Source organism: Carcharodon carcharias, chromosome 7, assembly GCF_017639515.1.
Source record: "Carcharodon carcharias isolate sCarCar2 chromosome 7, sCarCar2.pri, whole genome shotgun sequence".
Lineage (NCBI taxonomy): Eukaryota > Metazoa > Chordata > Chondrichthyes > Lamniformes > Lamnidae > Carcharodon > Carcharodon carcharias.
In genome coordinates this window covers 24,542,232-24,563,786 of record NC_054473.1, presented here as the reverse complement: position 1 = coordinate 24,563,786, position 21,555 = coordinate 24,542,232, and the positions used below count along the sequence as shown (strand labels likewise).

The 21,555-nt window shown below is 41.0% G+C and overlaps 1 protein-coding gene across 6 annotated transcripts in view; it reads right to left on the bottom strand.

Moving 5' to 3' along the window:
* Positions 1-21,555, bottom strand: part of nek4 (NIMA-related kinase 4) — a 56,082-nt gene that overhangs the window by 16,640 nt on the left and 17,887 nt on the right. For all 6 annotated transcript variants that reach the window (XR_005943640.1, XM_041192718.1, XM_041192716.1 and 3 more), the window contains exons 5-10: positions 18,750-18,904; positions 17,588-17,726; positions 16,211-16,627; positions 13,941-13,997; positions 9,105-9,245; positions 8,604-8,756 (exon numbers count right to left, since the gene is read on the bottom strand). Coding sequence is in view for 5 of the 6 variants with exons in the window: in XM_041192718.1 (XP_041048652.1) it covers positions 8,604-8,756; positions 9,105-9,245; positions 13,941-13,997; positions 16,211-16,627; positions 17,588-17,726; positions 18,750-18,904 (1,062 nt within the window). In the remaining variant the exon portion in view is untranslated. The remainder of the gene's footprint in view (positions 1-8,603; positions 8,757-9,104; positions 9,246-13,940; positions 13,998-16,210; positions 16,628-17,587; positions 17,727-18,749; positions 18,905-21,555) is intronic.

The following is a 21,555-nucleotide window of genomic DNA, read 5'->3' as shown; positions in this document are numbered from 1 at the left end:
TAATTTCAAGCTTGACACAGGTGCACTAGCAAATGTCATTCCCATAGGCCTGCATCGTAAGATAAGCAAAGAAAAACAGCTAACTAAAACAAAAGTGAAGCTGTCTACTTTTACAGATGAAAACATTGCAGTAGAAGGCAAGTGCACATTCAAAGTGAACTACAAAAAACAGTCTCGAGCACTTCCATTCATAGGGGAAAACTGATGCAAAACTCATTCTTGGAATCAAAACTTGTGAAAATCTGAGGCTAATCAAGAGAAAAATGACTGTAACCACTAATGACATCCTGAAGAAGTATAAAGATTGGGGATTGGTTGCCTAAAAGGAGAACACACCATCAAGAGTGACGAAACTGTGACACTCAAAATACATCTGCCCAGGAAAATACCAGTAATTCTGAGAGACCAACTGAAAGCAGAGTTGGACAGAATAGAGAAACTTCACATCATCAAGAAAACTGAAGAACCGACAAAGTGGGTTAATCCAATTGTAACTGTAGAAAAATCAGATGAGAATCTGAGTCTGTCTGGGTCCCAGAGACCTAAACCAGGCAGTACAAACAGTGCATTACCAGCTGCTCACAGTAGAAGAGATCATGTGTAAGCTAGCTGATGCTAAATACTATTTAGTCTTGGATGTGAGTTCAGGGTTCTGGCAGGTCAAGCTGGATGAACGCAGCTCCTATCTCTGTACCTTCCAACACACCATACGGGCGCTACAGGTTTTTACGCTTACTTTTTGGCATTATTTCAGCTCTTGAGGCGTTCCACAGAACAGTGAAGCAGCTGTTTGAAGGGTTAGAGGGCATGGAAACCTACACTGACAAAGAACATGACCACGGACTGAGGCAGGTGGCCAGAACTAGAGAAAGGAACCTCAAGTTGAAGAAGGAAAAGTGCAAAATAGGTCTTCATGAAATCAAGTACTTGGGACATATGCTAACAAGTGAGGGACTGAAGCCGGACCCAAGTACCATAGAACACTACAGCACAGAAAACAGGCCATTCGAACCTTCTAGTCTGTGCCGAAATATTATTCCGCTAATCCCATTGACCTGCACCCAGTCCATAACCCTCCAGACCTCTCCCATCCACGTATCTATCCAATGTATTCTTAAAATTTAAGAGTGAGCCCGCATTTACCACGTCAGATGGCAGCTCGTTCCACACTCTCACCACTGAGTGAATAAGTTTCCCCTAATGTTCCCCCTAAACCTTTCCCCTTTCACCCTAAAGCCATGTCCTCTCGTGTTTATTTCTCCTAGTCTAAGTGGAAAGAGCCTACTCGCATTTACTCTGTCTATACCCCTCATAATTTTGTAAACTTCTATCAAATCTCCCTTCATCCTTCTAAGCTCTAAGGAATAAAGTCCTAACCTGTTTAATCTTTCCCTGTAACTCAACTCCTTAAGATCCGGCAACATCCTAGTAAATCTTCTCTGCACTCTTTCAATCTTACTGATATCCTTCCTGTAGTTGGACGACCAGAACTGCACACAATTTTTTTTTAAGAGCTCCCTCTACACTACCCTGACAAAGTAACCTCCTTCCCACTTTTTACCCAGTGTCAGCATCAAACACTCCCAGGAACAGGTACAATACAGAGCTCCCTCTACACTACCCTGACAGTGTAACCGCTCCCCCCAACTTTATACCCAGTGTCAGCATCGACCACTCCCAGAGACAGCAAGTAAAATCAAAGCAGTCGTGAACATGCCACCCACAGAATGTAAGAAAGACTTGGAGAGGTTTTTGGGAATGGTGACCTCTCTTGGGAAATTCATTCCAAACATGTCAGACCTGACAGCAACTCTCAGAGAACTTCTACAAAATGATGTGGAATGGCAATGGGAACAAAATCACCAGGAAGCATTGACCAGTCTGAAGAGAACACTGACCCAGGCACCAGTGTTAAAGTATTATGATGTCAAGCAGCCAGTCAAGATCTCAGTGGATGCTTCAAAGACTGGCCTGGGAGCTGCCCTCTTGCAAAATGAGGCACCAGTGGCATACACTTCAAAGGCAATGGCTGAAACACAGCAGCGGTGTGCCCAAATAGAGAAAGAAATGCTAGCAATTGTGTTGGCCTAGAACATTTCCACCGGTTTGTCTATGGCAAGACATGGAGGTAGAGTCTGATCATAAGCCTTTGGAAGCTATACTTAAAAAGCCCCTGAACTGTCCACCACCAAGAATTTAAAGATTATTAATGCATCTGCAGAAGTACCAGGTCAGAGTTAAATACAAACCGAGCAAATGTACATCGCAGACACTCTGTCACGTGCATACCTACCCATCATAGAGGAAGTGGATAAAGAAATGGAAGCGTAGGTTCACATGCTGACAAAGAACTTACCTGTTGATGTAAACAAACAAGATGAGATCAGGGAAGCCACCAAGACACCACCCTGAGAAAACTGCAGCAGTTTGTGCAAACTGGCAGGCCCACACATCGGGGTGGAGCCCCTTCTGCTGTATAAAAGTACTGGAACTTTCATGAAGAACTTAATGTACCAGAAGGAATCCTCTTCAAGGGAGAAAAGATCACAATTCCTGCAACACTGAGGAAAGAAATGCTATAGTGCATACATGAAAGTCACCTCGGCATAGAAACATGCAGGAGAAGAGCTCGAGATGTAATGTAATGCCTGGAATGGGAGCACAAATTGGGCAAATGGTCAATGTGTGTGCAGTGTGCCAAAAGTACAGTAAATCGCAACAAAAAGAACCACTTCAACCACACAATGTTCCAGAGAGGCCCTGGCAGAAATTTGGAGTGGACTTGTTCACATTTGACAACAGTGAGTACCTGCTAGTAGTAAATTATTACTCAAAGTTTCTTGAGTCTCTGCTGCTCAGAAATGATAGTAAAAGCATCACAGTAATAAATCATTTTAAATCAATTTTTGCTTGCCAAGGCATACCTGAAGTGCTCATCTCAGATAACGGATCACAATTCTCAGGCACTGAGTTTCACAAATTTGCACAGGACTGGGAGCTTTGCCACATTACTTCAAGTCCCAAATATCCACAATCCAACGGAACGGTGGAACGTACTGTGCAGACCTTAAAACACCTGTTGAAGAAGGCAAAGGCAAGGGATCCCCAACTGGTTCTGCTGGATTTCAGGAATAATCCATTAGAGGGCATTGGCTCATCTCCAGCTCCTGATGGGGAGAAGACTAAGAACTAAGCTTCCAACTGTGTCCCAACTGTTATTTCCACAGCCAGTGAGCTGCAGCATGCAGGACCTGCTCAAACTGAGACAGCAGAAGCAGAAACAGTACCTTGATCTCTGCCTGACCTGAATATGGGAGAGGCACTGAGGATTCAGCATGAAGGGATCTGGAATTCTGTTGTTGTCACAGGAATCACAGGAGAACCAAGGTCTTACATTGTGCAGACTCCAAACGGACAACAGTACAGGAGAAAATGGAAATTCTTACGTAAAACAAATGAAATGCAACCCTGCTCTGAACCAGAAATTGTAGCTGAAGATCAAAAACCAGAATGCACCAGTGAAGCAACAGATAACCAGACAAAGCCTGAATGTCCTGAAAACTGTCCAAGGGATGATAGTGACACAGAGCTGGAGAAGGCCCCTTGTCTTTCAAAATCACCTCTTTCACCATTCAGAACATCCAGTGGAAGAATTGTGAAAAAAACCACAGAGATACAGAGGTAAGTAAAAGACAAAACGGACTGATCAAAACAGTGATAAAAAATAGATATGAGACTTTGTATACTTGAGTTGTATAGAAGTTTTTCTTAAAAAAAAAGGAAATTTCATAACAATTGCTGATTGTAGTAGTGGACTCCAGTATTAGATACTACACAATACTTTGTACTAGATAGGGGGTCACCTGACCTGGGGGTTGAGGATCAGATAGCACGTGTTGGAACCTATCTTAATAGAATTCAGTTAGTGCAGATATGTGTTCATGTTAGGAAAATGTGTTATCAATAAAGTTAGCTCAGCTACAATGTCAATGGCTTGTGTGCATCATTGAAACAAAAAAAACAAGACAATGTCTTGCAAATAAATGAATGAGTTCTTGAGTGCCAAATTCCTCTCTGATAATACATCCTATTATTTCCATAATAAATATGACAGAAATTAGGCATCTTTGACATTGATGCTTCTTTTTTCTATCATGACATTAACAGCTGGTCCACTCACTCGATCCAACTTGCTATAATACACAAAGCCCAGAATGTAGATACTTTATACTAAAGTATAATAATTTTCATAATATCTTTTCTGGTTTACTGTAACGTAGATTTATGAGAGGTTGTGTTTTTCTGTGTGTGTGGTCTAATCACATTTTGTAGCCAAGCAGATTGCAAGTTGAAGTTATCAAAAGAAGTAAGGCACAGAAGTGTCTTTGAACTGCTAAGTAGGTAAACATGGTTGGAGTCTTAGCATGTAAGGTGTGACAAGAATTTGCATTTTTAGATGGATGAAGGGAGGTTTGAGTTTCAAAGAAGTTAATGAGAATATTGGCAACATGAAAAGATTTATATTATGAGAAAGATAATGTTCCAAAGGCATATGGAAACAATGGAGTTTACATATTAAAAAGGGAGAAACATAAATAAAGGAGAATGAGGCTATATGTCAGGGGAAGGCATTGTAAGATCTAACAGAAGTGTTTGAAATAGCCTTAACGAAGCCTCCAGCATTTGTGCATAAGCCTGCTGTCTACAGAAACTGAAGCTGAAGAAAGCCATTTTGGAATTCTACTGTCGAGGCTATTGTGTTAATTTGCTGGATCGGTTTAAAATCTAAAATCTATTTTTGGACAGTCACCTTAAAGGGGGTGTAACTGTGAGTCAGGTTAATTAGAGATTTTAGGAGTTATTATAATAATAATTTGTAGTTCTATGTATGTGCTTGAAATCTTTTCCTTTGTTAATAAATATTTTAATTTAGTTTTTAAAAAATCTCTAAAAGTCTTGGTGGACTTATCACTTCTGAATTCAGTGCACAGATCTCGAAAAAATACAAATTGCAAAACCTTTGTGATAGCGTGATCAAGTTTCCGTCATGGATTTTACTCGCCTGCTACACATCATCTGCCACGTCATAACAAATTGGGGGCTCTTTGCAGGATATTTGAAATTCCTTGATTGATTTGGAATTGGTGAATCTTAAGGTTACAAGTACGAGAAGCACTTTGAATTCAGGAGTTGGTATGAAGGATTTTACAGTGGCGAGACTGCAAAAATGGCTGTATTCATGGCCAAAACAGTTTTGGAAGTAGAAGATATAACTCTGATTGGGTTACAAAAGTATCTAAGGGTAAGTTAACAGAGTTGGCAGACAAGTTGCAGTTGAGGTTACCTGTTACCTTAGGAAAAGAAAGCTGACAAGAGTTGAAGTGATAGCACAGCATTTGAAGTTGGAAGTGATACCTGACAATAGTGAGTCACAGCTGGAGGTAGTAAGACTTCAGTTACAAACAAAGAAGCTTGAATTTGAACAAGCAATGGAAATGAAGAAAACTTGAACTAGAGGCAGCAGAAAATGGGTAGAAAGAGAAAGAGAGTATTTCAAAGAGAAATGGAAATGTGAAAACTTGATCTCCAGAGGAACAGTTAGCAATGGAGGAGAGGGTGAAGGAAAGAGACAGAGAGTAGCAATTTAAAAAGTTGGACTTTAAAAAAGAGATGCTGAGGAAGGTCCTGATGATGAAAAAATCCTTCAAACTAAAACCCAGTGGGGAGATGTTTAAATTTGTGCAAAGTCTTCCAAAGTTTGAAGAAAGAGATGTGGAGGTGTTCTTTATTTCATTTGAGATGACGGCTAACTGAATGAAATGGCCACAAGAAAACTGGACATTGCTTTTACAGTCTAGCTTAGGGGGTGGAGCTCATGAGGTTTATGCTTCACTGTCAGAAGTAGTGTTGGTGGATTATGATGTGGTAACAAAGCTATTTTGAGTGCATATGAGTTGGTTCCTGAGGCATACAGGTAGAAATTTTGAAAACAGCCTGGGCAAACTTACATTGAGTTTGTGAGAGTAAAACAAAGTAATTTGACCAGTGGATACAGGCATTAAAAGTAGGAGCAGCATATGGAGCTCTTAGAAAAGTAATTATTTTTGAAAAATTTAAAGATTCAATTCCTTTGGTAGTGAGAACTCATGTGGAGCAAAGAGGGTTAACATGAAAAGATTTATATTATGAGAAAGGTAAAGTTCCAAAGATATTTGGAAACAATGGAATTTACATATTAAAAAGGGAAAAACATATATAAAGGAGAATGAGGCTATGTGTCAGGGGAAGACATTGTAAGGTCTAACAGAAGTGTGTGAAATAGCCTTAACGAAGCCTCCAGCATTTGTGCATAAGCCTGCTGTCTGCAGAAACCAAAGTTGGAGAAATCCATTTTGGAATTCCACTATCCAGAGCATTGCGTTAATTTGCTGGATCTGTTTAAAATCTAAAATCTATTTTTGGACCATTGCCTTAAATGGGGTGTAACTGTGAGTCAGGTTAATTAGGGATTTTAGGAGTTATTATAGTAGTAATTTGTAGTTCTATGTATGTGCTTGAAATCTTTTCTTTTGTTAATAAATATTTTAACTTAGTTCTTAATAAATCTCTCAAAGTCTTGGTGGACTTATTCTGAATTCAGTGCATGCATCTCGAAATAAATACAAATTGCAAAACCGTTGTGATAGCATGATCAAGTTTCCCTCGTGGATTTGATCTGCTTGGTCCACACTATCTGCCGTATCATAACAATTGCAACAGTCATTCAAGGGTGGAACAAGTTATTCAATTAAAATTCAAGCATCTTGCAGTTTTGTTTGAGTATATATAAGATTACAAGTTCTTAGGTAGTTTAACAGACACATTTAAACTTGCTTTGTGCTGGTTAATTTCTTTTCCTAAGTTAATTGGATTGTGTGTCTGAAGCCATCAGAGACAGAAACATCAGATGATACTGCATATTAATTTTATGCAACAATTGGTACAGGTAAATAAGTTTTGGATTTTTTACTGGATGTCTTTCTTGGGATCTGTATCTCCAACCACTCCTGCAGGTGAACTCTTTGCTCGTTATGAATTGAAGCTTGCCTTTGAAGCCTGCCCAGTATCTAGGTAACTTGTAGCGAGCCTAACAGCTTGGAAACAAAATGTGTAAATTACATGGTGTCACTCAAACTTTCCTGACTTTGGAAAGCAATTGAATCAATGTCTCACTAGACCATGGCTTAGGTTTTAAATTGCCAAGGAGATTTATTAAACAGTAAAACAAAAACATTTATTAAACATTAAAACATCAGATGATCAAAACAAAACCCACAACATAAAGGTCATGATTCAATATCCTTATATCTAGTTCAATTTGCGTTGCAGTTCACCACAGCAGATGCAATTGTTGTTATTTTCTACCTTCTGAGGAGAGATAGTTAAGCCCGTAAGTAAATCCAGTGTCACTGCTTGTTTGTTTACTATTTAATAAAAACAGAAAAGGTTGGAAATACTCAGCAGGTTAGACAGCATCTGTGGAGGGAGAAAAACAGTTAATGTTTTAGATTGATGACCTCTCATCAGAACTGGAGCAAGTGAGAGATGTAACAGGTTTTAAGTGCAGAGGCATAGAAAAGGAGGCTGGGGGTGAACAAGAAAACAAGGTCTGTGAAAGAGTGGAAAGCAGGACAGATTAAATGACAAGTGGGATGATGGCACAAGGCAAAGGGAAATGGTATGGGAACATGTAAAGAAGTAACATGGGGCCAGAGGAGGTGAAAATGGGGATAACAACTGCTGTCGGAAGAAATGGGGTCAGAGATTATGACCTGAAATCACTAAGCTAAATGTCGAGTCTGAAAGGCTGTAGAGAGCCTGCTGAGTATTTAGAGCATTTCCTTTTTAAATTTTGCATCTCCAGCATCTGCAGTATTTTGCTTTTGTTTTACTGTTTAATAAATCCATTTGGCAATTTTAAACCTAAGCCATGGTCTAGTGAAACATTGATTCTATTGCTATCTGAAGTTAAGAAATTTTGAGTGACACCATGCAGAGGTACAGTAACAAGAATTTTGTTTCCAAGCCACGAGGCTTGCAACAAATTACCTAGATACTGGGCATGCTTCAAAGCATAGGGAGCAAAGGGTTCACCTGCAGGAGTGGTTGGAGATTCTGAACCCAAAAAAGATATCAAGTAAAAAAGATCCAAAACATATTTACCTCGACCAATTGTTACATAAAATTAATATATAGTAAGCAAACAATTACTAGAAGCACTTTGTAAGGATTAGGCAGTAGCAGAGAAGACTACTGTCAGTTAGTTAATTAATTTATTTCCCCAATGAAAACAATGGAAGCTCAAAGTCACACATGGACCTATGCAAGGCAAGATGAATTTCCCTATCCTTCTGACTTGCTGCACTCCTGCTGTGAAAGTTCATTTTGATGGCATGGATCTGTGAGCAATAATACTGAGACTGAGTGAGATTTGGCACCCATTGCATGGTAGTAGCAAGGTCCTTTGTCGGGAGTGGGGTTGGGATTGGTTGGTCAGGGTGGGTGAAACAATGCCGACAAAACTCAGTTGTGTCTTACAAGAATAGAATCTTCAATGTGCAAACCTGTGAGGCTCTGATTTCATGATCCTTGGAGTTCACCGTTGATGTGGAGATTCCACTGACAATTTTATCTGCATTATTCTGCAGCTTCTTTATGTGAACTTTAGGTTCATTATGTGGTGGAGAAGGCAATTGTCTAGGAGCTGATGCTTTTACCTGAAAAAGTAAAAACCTTGTTTAAATTTGCATAAAGTTTCTAAGCCTGCTCAAAACAATATGCTGATTTTAGGAATGAGAAAAGTATACATTTTTTATTCATTCACAGGATGTGAGCATTGCTGGCTGGGCCAGCATTTGTTGCCAATTCCTAATCGCCTTTGACACTATATATAGTAAAAATTGCATATTTCCAGTTGAAGAGTAATGGTTTTTTAGATAATATGGAATACTGATTTGCTTGCGCTGTAAAGAAATAAAACTCTAATTGATATGACTGAGCACTTATCAGTTCTGAGATAAGCAAATTAGATATTTTGTTAAGTGTACTTGTATTCATCTACTTACCTTCTCAGTCTTCCTCACAAATTCATTGTTCTTCTGTCTGCACTGCAGTGAGATTGAAGGCTCAGATGAAGAACAATGTGGCATGTAAGATATAGGATCCTTTTCTTCAGGTTGTTTTGTGACAGTCTCTGAAGGCTCTTCCTAAATTGAAAAAATGCTGACAATTCATGAGATGTAACACTGAGAGTTATAGTATAATACTAAAATATAATTACAACTATATAGCTGTTATTATAGACTGTTAACACTGTTACAATCAAATCAGTTGTGTGCAGTAACACAATTGTGCAATACAGCTTGATGTAGGTTGACTTTCTCTGCTACAAATTACAGGGTAGAGTTTAATGCTCCCACTGGAAATGGGCGGGAAGATGCAGAGTTGAGACCTTGTCACCTTCCCAACTTCTTTCAATTAAGGCTGGGGTGGGATGAGTCGAGGGCCCAGAGGCCAACCAAGGAGCCACTTAAGGGCCTTATCAAGCAGCCGTGTATTCAACCAGCAAGGGTCAGGGGCCAAACCATCTGGGCATATCACTGTAAACCCTGGTGGGTATGCCTGCAGCCTGGTAGAGATGGTCTCTTATTCACAAGCATCCTGTGCCCAACAGAGGGCTCCTGCGGGAAGCCACCCTTGTCCTTTACAGCAACACTCCCTTCCCTCCGCAGGGACCTCCCTGACAGGTCCTGGCGATCTTGCCCAACTCACCTTCTTCCAGGGCCTCCAGCAACAATTCTCATCCTGCTGTAGCGGCAGTGGCCACCGTTCATGTTAGCGCTGCTGGTACTGGAGAGCTGCCAGCCTCCAATTGGATGGGAGCTCCCAGAGGTGGGACATCCACCCTGCACCAGAATGTGCAGCAGGAAATTGCCATTGGTGAAGCTGGGAACTCTGATAACAGGCAGGGTACTAACCTAATTGGGATTTAATCCCAACCGGGCTCCCGGAAATAGCAGTGGTGGCTTTGCCATTGGCTCTACACCTAGTAGCTGTGCCCATCGCCGCAATCATTAAATTCCACCATTAATTTCTGATGAAACATCTTCGCCTGAAATGATATGCTGATGTATTTTTAGTTTCTGCAACTAGTCTGCTACAGTTTGATGCATTTACAAGTGCAAGGGAAGAATTAGAATTATTCTGTTCCAGTTACTCCTATCTTGGCCATCACTTGCATACATCAAAATCTCAATATCTATAAGCTTTGTTCTCATGTACATCTCAAATACAAATTGGATTTCTTTCAGAGATCAGTGTTTTGAGATGCAGCTTTTAAGTAACTTAACATATGACATTCGTAAGTGTAGCATGCTTGGATAAACCACTGATGACCTTTTTTTATTCACGGGATGTGGGCATCGTTGACTAGGAACATTGGAACAAGAGGCCATTCAGCCCATCGAGCCTGCTCCACCATTCAATACGATCATGGCTGATCGAACACTTCAAAGGCTTTTACCCACACTATCCCCATAACCCTTTATGTTATTGTTAATCAGAAATATATCAATCTCTACCTTTAAACATACTCAATGACTGAGCTTCCACGGCCCTCTGGGGCAGAGAATTCCAAAGATTCGCAACCCTCTGGGTAAAGAAATTTCTTCTCATTTCGGTCCTAAGTGGTTTCCCTCTTATTTTAAAATTGTGTCCCCTGGTTCTAGACTCCCCAACCAGGGGAAACATCTTGCCTGCATCTACTCTGTCTATTCCTTTAAGTATTTTGTAAGTTTCAATTAAATCACCTGTCATTCTTTGAAATTCTAGAGAATGCAGACCCAGTTTCCCCAATCTCTCTTCATCAGACAGTCCCACCATCCCCACAGCAAGTCTGTGAACCTTCATTGCATTCCCTCAATAGCAATAATAACCTTTCTGAGGTGATGGGACCAAAACTGCACGCAGTATTCCAGGTGCGGACTAACCAACCTTCTATACAATTAAAGCAAAGCTTCACTACTCTTGTACTCAAATCTTCTTGCAATAAAGGCTAACATTCCAATAGCCTTTCTAATTGCCTGCTGCACCTGCATGTTAGCTTTCAGTGACTTATGGACAAGGACACCCAGGTCCTTTTTTACGAATACACTTTCTAAACTCTTACCATTTAGGAAATACTCTGCACATCTGTTCCTTCTACCAAAGCGGATAACCTCACATTTTCCACATTATATTCCATCTGCCATGTTCTTGCTCACTCACTAAGTCAGTCCAAATCCTCCTGCAGCCTCCCATCTTCCTCACAACACACATTCCCGCCTAGCTTTGGATCATCCGCAAACTTGGAAATATTACATTTGGTCCCCACATTCAAATCATGTATATATATATATATATATATATAGTAAACATCTGGGGCCTAAGTACTGATCCTTGTGGTACCCCACTAGTCACAGCCTTCCAATGCCAGAATGGCCCATTTAATGCTACTCTCTGTTTTATGCCTGTTAGCCAATCCTTAATCCATGCCAGTATATTGCTTCCTATCCCATGTGCTTTTATTTTGCTAATCAACCTCCTGTGAGGGACTTTATCAAAAGGATTTTTAAAATCTGAGTATATGTCCATCGACTGTCCTTTATCAATTTTGTTAGTAACATTCTCAAAAAGCTCTAACAAGTTTGTCAAACATGATTTCCCATTCGCAAATCCATGTTGACTACGCCCAATCACATCATGATTATCCAAGTATCCATTTATCACATCCTTTATAATAGATTCTAGCATTTTCCCTTCTATTGATGTTTGGCTAGGCCAGCATTTTTGCCCATCCCTAATTGCCCTTGAGAAGGTTGGGGTGGAGATGCTTTCTTGAACCGCTGCAGTCCATGTGGTGTAGTACACCCACAGTGCTTTAGGGAGAGAGTTCCAGGATTTTAACAGGAGTGGCTTGGAGGGGATCTTCCAGGTGGTGGTGTTCCCATGTGTCTGCCTCATCCATAATTCCCATGGAATGCCAACTTCGACATTTTAATGTACACACAAGATGTAATTATATTCTACGGGTCTGAACATTTCTTGAGCTCTACTTTCAACATTCAAAATGCTTAGAAAATAATGGCTCAGAATGTCTGTGGACTGGCAATCACTGTCAGATTGCCATTCCACTTCTTTTTACTTACCCTGATCGGGCTGCACATATTTCACCCGGGCCTGGCGAGAAAGGTGCTGCACAGAAGCTCCGAAGTTCTTCCAGTACAGGACAGCAGTGTCAGGAGAAGTGAAGCCATGCCACGAGCTGCCGTAAGGCAATAATTTTAAAGGTCCCAGTCACTTTGGGAAGCCAGGGGAAAGGTAAGTGTGTAAGGTAAGTGGGTGAGAGGTTACAGTGCTCAAGTGGTTGGGGGAGCAGGGGGTAATGGGGGGCTCGGGGGGGCGTGGGTGGGGGTCAGGTGGTGTGGGGTTAGATGTTCAAAGGGGGGATCAGAAAGGTAGTTGGGATCAGGAGGGTAGTCAGGGGGTGTGGGTGGGGGGGTAGTGGGGAGGGGAGTCGGAGGGATAATCGGTGAGTGGTTGGGGGTTTTGAGGAGTGGGGAATTTGGGGTGGTTGAGAGGGTGGAGATAGTTTGGGGATTCAGAAGGGTAATTGAGGAGTGGGGAGTGATTGGGGGCGGAGGGGGTTTGTGTGTCAGGTGGGTAGTCAGGGAGGTGGGGGGGTGTCAGAGATAGCGGGGGGGCTGGGTGGGATGTGGGAGTCAGGAGGGTCATGGGGGGGTTGTTGGTGTGGGTTGGTGGGTAGAAGGGCATGTGGGGTGGTTAGTCAAGGATTTGGGTAGGTAGATCGGGGGGGGGGGGTGAAGTAGTGTAGGGTGATGGGGTCGTAGGCAGGAGGGTTGTTGGGGGTGTCAGTATTATAGTTACCCAGGAGTTGCAAGCGGTTTTAATCTTTTTAACCTTTCCTGGGTAACTATTCTGCTCAGAGAGTCGGAACCATCTGAAATCTCAGATTTAGATCACAGTTTTGGATGGTTCTAGGTACAGGGAAATTGCCCATGGGATGTTAAACTTCCCAGGCAATTCCCGTGCAGTCCTTGTGTGGGGACCTCTGGGGGTCCACCAGCACATATTCTGGGTACGTCAGGGGTACGACCCGCCACCCGAGGGAACGAGGGAACGGAAGGGAATGATGTTTGCAGTAATTCTCAATAAAATTTCAGGAATTGCATTTTAAGTTAGATTACCAATTCACTCTGGAGAATACAAAAATATCAATCTCAATACAACACAGTCATATACATTGTAAAACCCAATGAAATAATAGAAAATGCACTTGACTTTAGAAATTCCAAAGAAAATCCTGGGTGGTGTTCAGATATTTAGTTATGCAAATAATTTCAATACTCTTCTCCTGCTGATGGAAAGATGCCAATAACCCCTCTGAAATAAATCTCAGTGGAATTTTGTAAATTTTACCAAGCCAGATGTTGCAAGTCTGCCATCAGAATAATTTTCATTTGTTATATCTCATATTGCAGACACATTACAAAGGGGTTCCAATGCCTCAGTCTTGTCGCTCACAAAGCAAGATTCAAAAACTTTTCAATTCACAACCATTCATTTAGATAGCTCAAGATGGCTGTTACAACTACTACCCAACATTTGATTAGTTGACAAAGAGAACATAAATCAAGCTATTACAATCACAATGCTGATAGGGTTAGATGAAGAGGGGTAGAAAGAGGTTTCTATGGAGCAACTGATATGGAGCAATTGGGCTGAGTGGCCTATTTCTGAGTTGTGCTTTCTATGTAATATCTCTGTCTAAATGTACAATTTATTTGGTGAATAATGAAATTGCATGCTACTTTTATCAGAAAGAAATATTACAGGATACTTACAGTTATTCTAATTGGTACAAATGGTTGCAGCAATTTTTCTGTAGAGTCAAAACTCTCCTGTCAAAACAACAAAAATACCAATGAAATTTTTCCTACTTTAGCCTGGTGGCCTCTGCCTCTTAATTGTCCAGACACCACTTTCACATTGTTCAACTCACTCAATGATATCTTAGTATGCAGACAGTCCCATAAAATCCATTTGAAACTAAACGTTTATTAGAGATTACTTCAAAATAAGCCTAGCTAGTACAGCACTGACATTAGGATTTTGTTCCCCCACCGAGCACTGTGATCAATTTTATTTATTAATAAATAAGTCATAGTCTCTTTAAAATCAAAAGTCAAACGAGCCTGTCAATTGTGTCTAGCAAACCGTTCAGCAGCCAAAATAGGTGTAAGTTCTGTTACTTATTCAAATTCATAGTTATTGGTAAACATTTACTGCTTTAGCTGAGATTTTAATTCTTATAACTAAAACATTTTGGTGCTATATACGTAAACAAATGTATTAACCTAAAGATTTATAGAAACAAAAGGAATAAGAATAGAATACCAAGTGTAAAGCTTATTTTTTTAAATTCATTTACAGGATGTGGGCATTCCATGCTAGGCCAGCATTTATTGCCCATCCCTAATTGCCCTTGAGAATGTGATGGCAAGCTGCCTTTTTGAACCGCTGCAGTCCATGTAGTGTAGATACACCCACAATGCTGTTATGGAGAGAGTTCCAGAATTTTGATCCAGCAACAGTGAAGGAACGGTGATATATTTCCAAGTCAGGATGGTAAGTGGCTTGGAGGGGAACTTCCAGGTGGTGGTGTTCCCATCTATCTGCTGCCCTTGTCCTTCTGGATGGTAGCAGTCGTGGGTTTGGAAGGTGCTGCCTAAGACTTGGTGAGTTTCTGCAGTGCATCTTGTAGGTGGTACACACTGCTGCTGCTGTGTGTTGGTGGTGGAGTGAGTGAATGTTTGTGGAAGGGGTGCTTTGTCCTGGATGATATCCAGTTTCTTGAGTGTTGTGGGAGCTGCACTCATTCAGATAAGTGGGAGTATTCCGTCACACTCCTGACTTGTGCCTTGCAAATGGTGGACAGGCTGTGGGGTGTCAGGAGACGAGTTACTCACTGCAGGATTCCTAGCCTCTGACCTGCTCTTGTAGCCACAGTATTTATATGGCTAGTCCAGTTCAGTTTCTGGTCAATGGTAACCCTCAGGATGTTGCTGGTGGGAAATTCAGAAATGGTAATGCCATTGAATGTCAAGGAGTGATGGTTAGATTCTCTCTTGTTGGAGATGGTCATTGCCTGGCACTTATGTGGCACGAACATTACTTGCCACTTATCAGTCCAAGCCTGGATATGGTCCAGGTCTTGCTGCATTTGGACATGGACTGATTTAGTATCTGAGGAATCATGAATGGTCCTGAACATTGTACAAACATCAACAAACATCCCCACTTCTGACCTTAAGATAGAAGGAAGGTCATTGATGAAGTAGCCGAAGATGGTTAGGCCTAGGACACTATCCTGAGGAAAATATTGCACGCACGTGCACACACTGGCTGGAATTTACTGCCCTCCCACCCGGAGGCAAGTCCTGAGGTGGATTGGGGCATTGATCAGGCAGGAGGGTGCAGGGTGGGAACCCGCTCTCCTTTCTGCCTAATGCCTTCCGATTAGGTCTGGTGGGGGGGGGGGGGGGAAGGATTGTGGGCAGCCTTCCCGTCCAGAATGGCAATTGAAGGCCTTAAATGGACCAATGATGGCTACTTAGGAGCCTCATCTCGCCATCATATGTATTCAACTAGTGGTGGATGGGTGACTTGCCCTGCAGGGGGACCAACAAGCAGAGGGGGTGGTAGGAAGGGCTGTTCCTCATTCAAAGGCACTCAGTGCCGGATTGAAGGCCCTGGCATCAGGAAGGAGGGGTGCCCTCTGAAAGACACCTCTACCCACCTCACTGGTGACCCCCTCCCTGTGAACCCCTTTCTCCAGGAATGCCACAATAAACTCTGGTTAAGTGTATTACCAGCAGAAGGCACCGCTCCCGAAGGGGGCAATCCTGCAATTAAATGTCCCCTGTGGAGCTGGGAGTTCCAGTGGACTAATTTCCTCAGGGCTCCTGGAGATCAGGTTGGCAGGAGTGCCATCAGTTTTGGTGGCGGATGTCACCCACCCATCCCCATCACCGCTGCCCTCATTAACTTCCACCCACAATTACACCAACAAAGTAAATTGCTGTGAGCTTTCTGAAATGTAACTACTTCCTACCTGCACCTCAGGTGACTGCACTTCCTTAAAGACAGGCTGAAGCAGCTCAAAGGTGTCATCCTTTCCATCAGAGAATTTAGCTAAGATCTGGTTATCAGAGTTTTCAGCTTTTCCTTTCAGCATTATACCATTGTGTAGTTCAGTATTGTCAGCCCGAGTACTGCTGGCGAGTATTTTGGCTTCTGCATTAAGACAGCCTTTTAAGCTGGGTAAAGGTTCATCCCCCTTTGTACTGTCAGAATTAGAGGTCCTTCTTTCAGCTCCATGCATAATATCAATGTCTACTTTGCTTATTGTAGCTACTGAGTTTGTTGTGCTGTTCAAAACCTGGTGAGAAACATTTGAATGCTTTTCTTCTTCCTGATTAGTACAGGTCACTTCATTGAGCTTGCTTTTCTGAGATGCCTTTTCTTCCATCTAGAATATGAAGACAAATATATTTCTTCAAAATTATACAACCTTAAATTTAGTTTTCTGGATACTTTTAGAAAGATCCATAGTCTCAGATAAAGTGCACAAGTCAATTGTTTTCACTTCTTAGTTCTTTTTCATTCTCAGGATGTGGATTTTTATTGCCCGTCCCTAGTTGTCCTTGTGAGGTGCTGGGTGAATCTTTTATTTCAACTGCTGAAGTTGGTTCAGTGAAGGTGCTCCCACAGTGCTGTTGGATAGGGAGTTCCTGGTTTTTGACTCAGTAATGATGATGGAATGGTGTCAAATGTGAAAGTCAATATGGCAAATGACTTGAAAGGAAACTGAAGGTTATGATGCCCCTTGCTCTTGCTGCCCTTATCCACCTAGGTGTGGAAGTAGAAAGCTTGAGTGGTACTTCTTTCAAAGCACACGTCATATTCTATAATAATAATGCAAACTTATACACCCATGAACACAGGCTATCATGGATTGGTGGGTCACAAGTTCAACCCCCATTCTGTTCAATTCTATTCTCTCTCTAAAAGTCACATGACTTTGAGGAGCTAAGCTCTTACCAAGAGTCTGGTTTGGGGTTAAAAGAATTCAAACTAAGTTTGTCTCTTGGGTTGTTCTTCCTTTCCTCCGCTGGCTGTCCTAGGGTAGCATTGACAATAGGCTGGGAGCTGTCTGTTAGGACTGGCCTTGGAATCCAGAGCGTGTATGACGTGGGGATGGACCAATAAATGAGTGTGCAGAGAGAAAATAAGACATTCCAACATATCCTCAAAAAATGAAGAAAAGAAATGCAAATGTGGAGAAAGCAAATGTGTTATCTTATGAATGAAAAATGTCAGGGGTTTCTGCAGGCAACATATTGGTGCATACAATAATTAGACTAATTTAAATGTTCAATTGAAACAGTACCATAAATCTTCACCAAGGCACGACTCTTGGAACTCTGACCTTTACATATTTCCTGGTAGGATCCATGTCCTGCAAGAGGACCCCAGATTCATGTTCTGAATTGTGCTTCAATGTCACAGTGGAGGAATTAATGGGTCTAGATTCTAAAGAGGTTTTCTTACGTGTTTTCATAGCTTTCCTACAATATATAAAAAAAGTGTTACAAATAAGGGTTCAATGGTTCTAATGTCAATGACTATGTACCAGAAACATTCACAACATCACAAGATAATTATAGATGAAAATGGCCTTTTGTCCTGTATAAATTCATCCACCCAGAGACAATCTCCCTATTTCAGTATCTAATTCTTTCTTAAATGCTTCCAAGGTTTTCCCCTCTACAATGGTTATCCTGAAAGTTTATTGTTGATCGTGAGACTAATATTATTGTTTACATGTTGATCACTTTGTCAAGAAGTATTTCTTGACATCAGTCTTAAATTTATCTATACCAGTTTGAATCTGTGTCGTCTTCCTGCACCCTCACAATTTAATTAAAGTAATATTTGGATTCACCTTTTCCATTCCCTTAAGCTATTTTACTTACTTCTGTGAAATCACTTCACAGATAACTCCGTTACACACTGACAACTCAGGTTTCTCTCGCCTTTCCTCATAACTCAGACCTTTGACACTCGGGTTCAGTGTCAGAGACTGCCTCCATTACTTGAATGCCTCTCTTGCATTTCAGCAACCAGAACGGGACAGAGAGGTACAATGCAAACAGAGCATTATTTGATAATAACTTTCTCTGACTGATATTCTATTGTTTTAACTATTTAATTCAACATTGCATCGGCTTTGTTCACTGCTGTTCTGCATTAGTTGAACATGTTTTGCACTGAACCTACTAAGACTCATAGCAGATAAAAGCAAAATAACGTGGATGCTGGAAATCTGAAACAATAACAGAAAATGCATGAAAAACTCAGCAGGTCTGACAGTATCAGTGGAGAGAGAGAAATAGATTTGATGTTTCAAGTCTGTATGACCTTTCTACAGGCTCATAGCAGCTTCCTTTTGGTTAAAAATAAAGACCGCCATGGTCATCTTTTTCTCAAACATCTTACTCCAATGTAGAGAAAACATAATAGCGTGGTAAATTTGATCAAAGATTTAATTCAACTATTTTTATTTTAAAAGAGTTATCAAATATACCTACGCTTTTGTGGCTTCCAAGAACAAGGCAATGTGACTCTTGACATATGACTTCCTGAGAACAGCTTTGACATCTGGTCGTTCCTCAGGCCTTCTGCTCAGCATGCTATGTATCAGTACTCCCAGCTGTTCACTGTATTCCTTTGGTATAGGTGGCAGCTACACAACAGATAGAAGCATTGTTCAAATAAACAATATTGTGCAGAAGTCTTCATATCAGTTCTGTTCTAAATATATTGGGCCGTATTTTTGTCCAGTGATGGAGGCAGGAGTGGGGTGGGGAAGGACAAAAACTGTTTGGCAGCAATTTCAAATTTGTAGTACCTTTCTGATCCCGAGCTAGTTTTGTGTGGCCTTTTTGTGAATTGGGAAGGCCTCGGATTGTGACCCTGCACACACCTTTTCTGGGTTTGTCAACCCTATAGCAAGCTTGAATTTTGCCCCTCCCCTCTATTTTTGTGTGCTGGTGTAGGTTTTATAAGCCCTAAAAATACTCATCCTGCTGGAAAGATTGTGACCACCAGGGGGTGCTTGCTGATGAGTCAGAAATATTCTGACAGATAAGTGTTAAATGTTTTGACAACTTCAAATGTCACTAATAGATGCTGTATTGTAATGCAGATGTGTTTTAACTACAGCAATTCATCATAGGGCTCTATCCTGCAAAGGTAAGTTGACCATTGCATTGACCAGTTTTGTTCAAGTGTTGAGATGCATTTGAGTACTTTTCCCATTGGAGAAAGCCATAATTCATTCAAAACTGTAGAAAAATGCACTTGGAAAACTCCTGTCATTGTCTGGACTGTGATTTAAACATCAAGAGATCTTTAATTTTGAAAAAACTGCCCCCCCCCCCTTACAGTTGAATGTTTAGAAAATCTAACCATCCCCTCCACTCCATTGATTGACAGGTCATCTGCTTTGAAATGGAAATGAAACACCATCCGATCTTTCAGTTTCATGGTCTGGAGCTGCAATAGTTTGTTTTTACAGCTAAGTCTATTATGAATACTTGGCTAAGTTTCAAAAGCTACAAAACCACTTATCTCAGCAGGGGGTTGTGTTCACATTTTGATTTACAATTTTAAGAAGTTATTAAAGAATTATGCATCTTTGATGTGGTAAGTGAAAAAGTGTTTGTTTTTACATCAGATTGACCACTTGAAGGGATTTTTTTTGAATGGCTTTTATGAATGAAAGTTTTTTCAGTATGAAGTGTGTTTGAATTAAAGCTCTATTAGATTATTAGAAGGTTTCTTTTAAATGTCCATTTCAAAGACACTCCCACCATGGATACTGGGCAAGTGGCTATGGAGGATACTTGGAGGGTATGGAGGGGCATGGGGACATAAGGGGGTATGGGAATATAAGCCTTTGCCCGCTCTTGATCTCCTCTCACCAGCCTCAAAATTGAGGCCAAATGGGAAGTGGCCCTTAAGTGCCATTAATTGGCCACTCACTCTTGCCCCAACTGAAGTTGTTGAGTAGGCCACCCTAGACCTCAGTTGCCGCCTGCAAAATTGAGAGCAGGTCAGGTCTGATGGGCAGGAGGGAGGCAGGAAGGTCACCCGGGTAATTTAACAGGACCCCATCACACCACCCCCCAACCCATCTGCAAACCCACCAGCGGGGGACCATTCAATTCAGCCCTATATCTCCGAGAGACAAAAATATGGTGGCAATGGGCTTTGGAAGTCAGAAATGAACAGAACTTACATTTCTCTTGCAACATCCAAGTTATAAAATCTCATGTATGTTCCAAGTTCTAATGCTAATTTTGAAGCTAGTTTTTTCACTTACATCATACATTTTCTTCAGACATCACTTTCAGTGCATCGATATAAACCAAGTATTTAAAATATTAATATGGGAGACTCATGCAGCAACAGCATACAACTGTACCTAATGTGAGGACACACATTTCCGTCCTGTTTTCTGATTTTCCTGAATGTCAAAGTTTCTGATCAAGCCATCATTGGAGGCCAGGTGCATTCACAAGGAAGTACACTTAGATAATAAGTGAATGGCACCATCTCCAGGTCTCCAAAGGGTTTTAAAAGACACAAGCCATGACATTTATGTGTTCTTGAAAAGGGTTCTGACTGCAGCACAAAGGAATGGCTGGACTATGGCTATTTATATGTTTACTTTTTCCATGTTGGCAGCATTGAAGTATGCTGAACTGTATAAACGCTGCTTCGATACAATGTTTTGTCTGGTAGACTGTGTATAATGTTTTGCTTTATCATATTGCTTGTAATATTTTCAGTTAAAAAAAACCTTTTCTTGACATTAATATTAATCATTACTTCTTATCAACATACTACAAAGGCATACCGAGCAATAATTTTAACAACAACTTTCACTGCACCAGTAAGATATTTTCACATCTAACCACAACCCTTTGCTTCTCAAAGCAGAAACTTATTTTTTTTTTATATTTGTTCTTGGGATATGGGCTTCGTTGGCTAGGCCCACATTTATTGCCCATCTCTAATTGCCCTTGTTTAGTGGGTCTGCAGTCAGACCAGGTAAGGATGGCAGATATCCTTCCCTAAAGGACATGAACCAGATGGGTTATTACAACAATTGGCAATGGTTTCATGGTCATTAGGCTTTTAATTCCAGATTTTTTTTATTGAATTCAAATTTCATCATCAGCCATGATGGGATTTGAACCCAGGTCCCCAGAGCATTACCCTGGGTCTCTGGATTACCAATCCAGTGACAATACCACTATGCTGCCACCACCACCACATGAGCATTGTTTTCCAGTATATTCTATCTAAGCCTACTAAACTGAAACAACT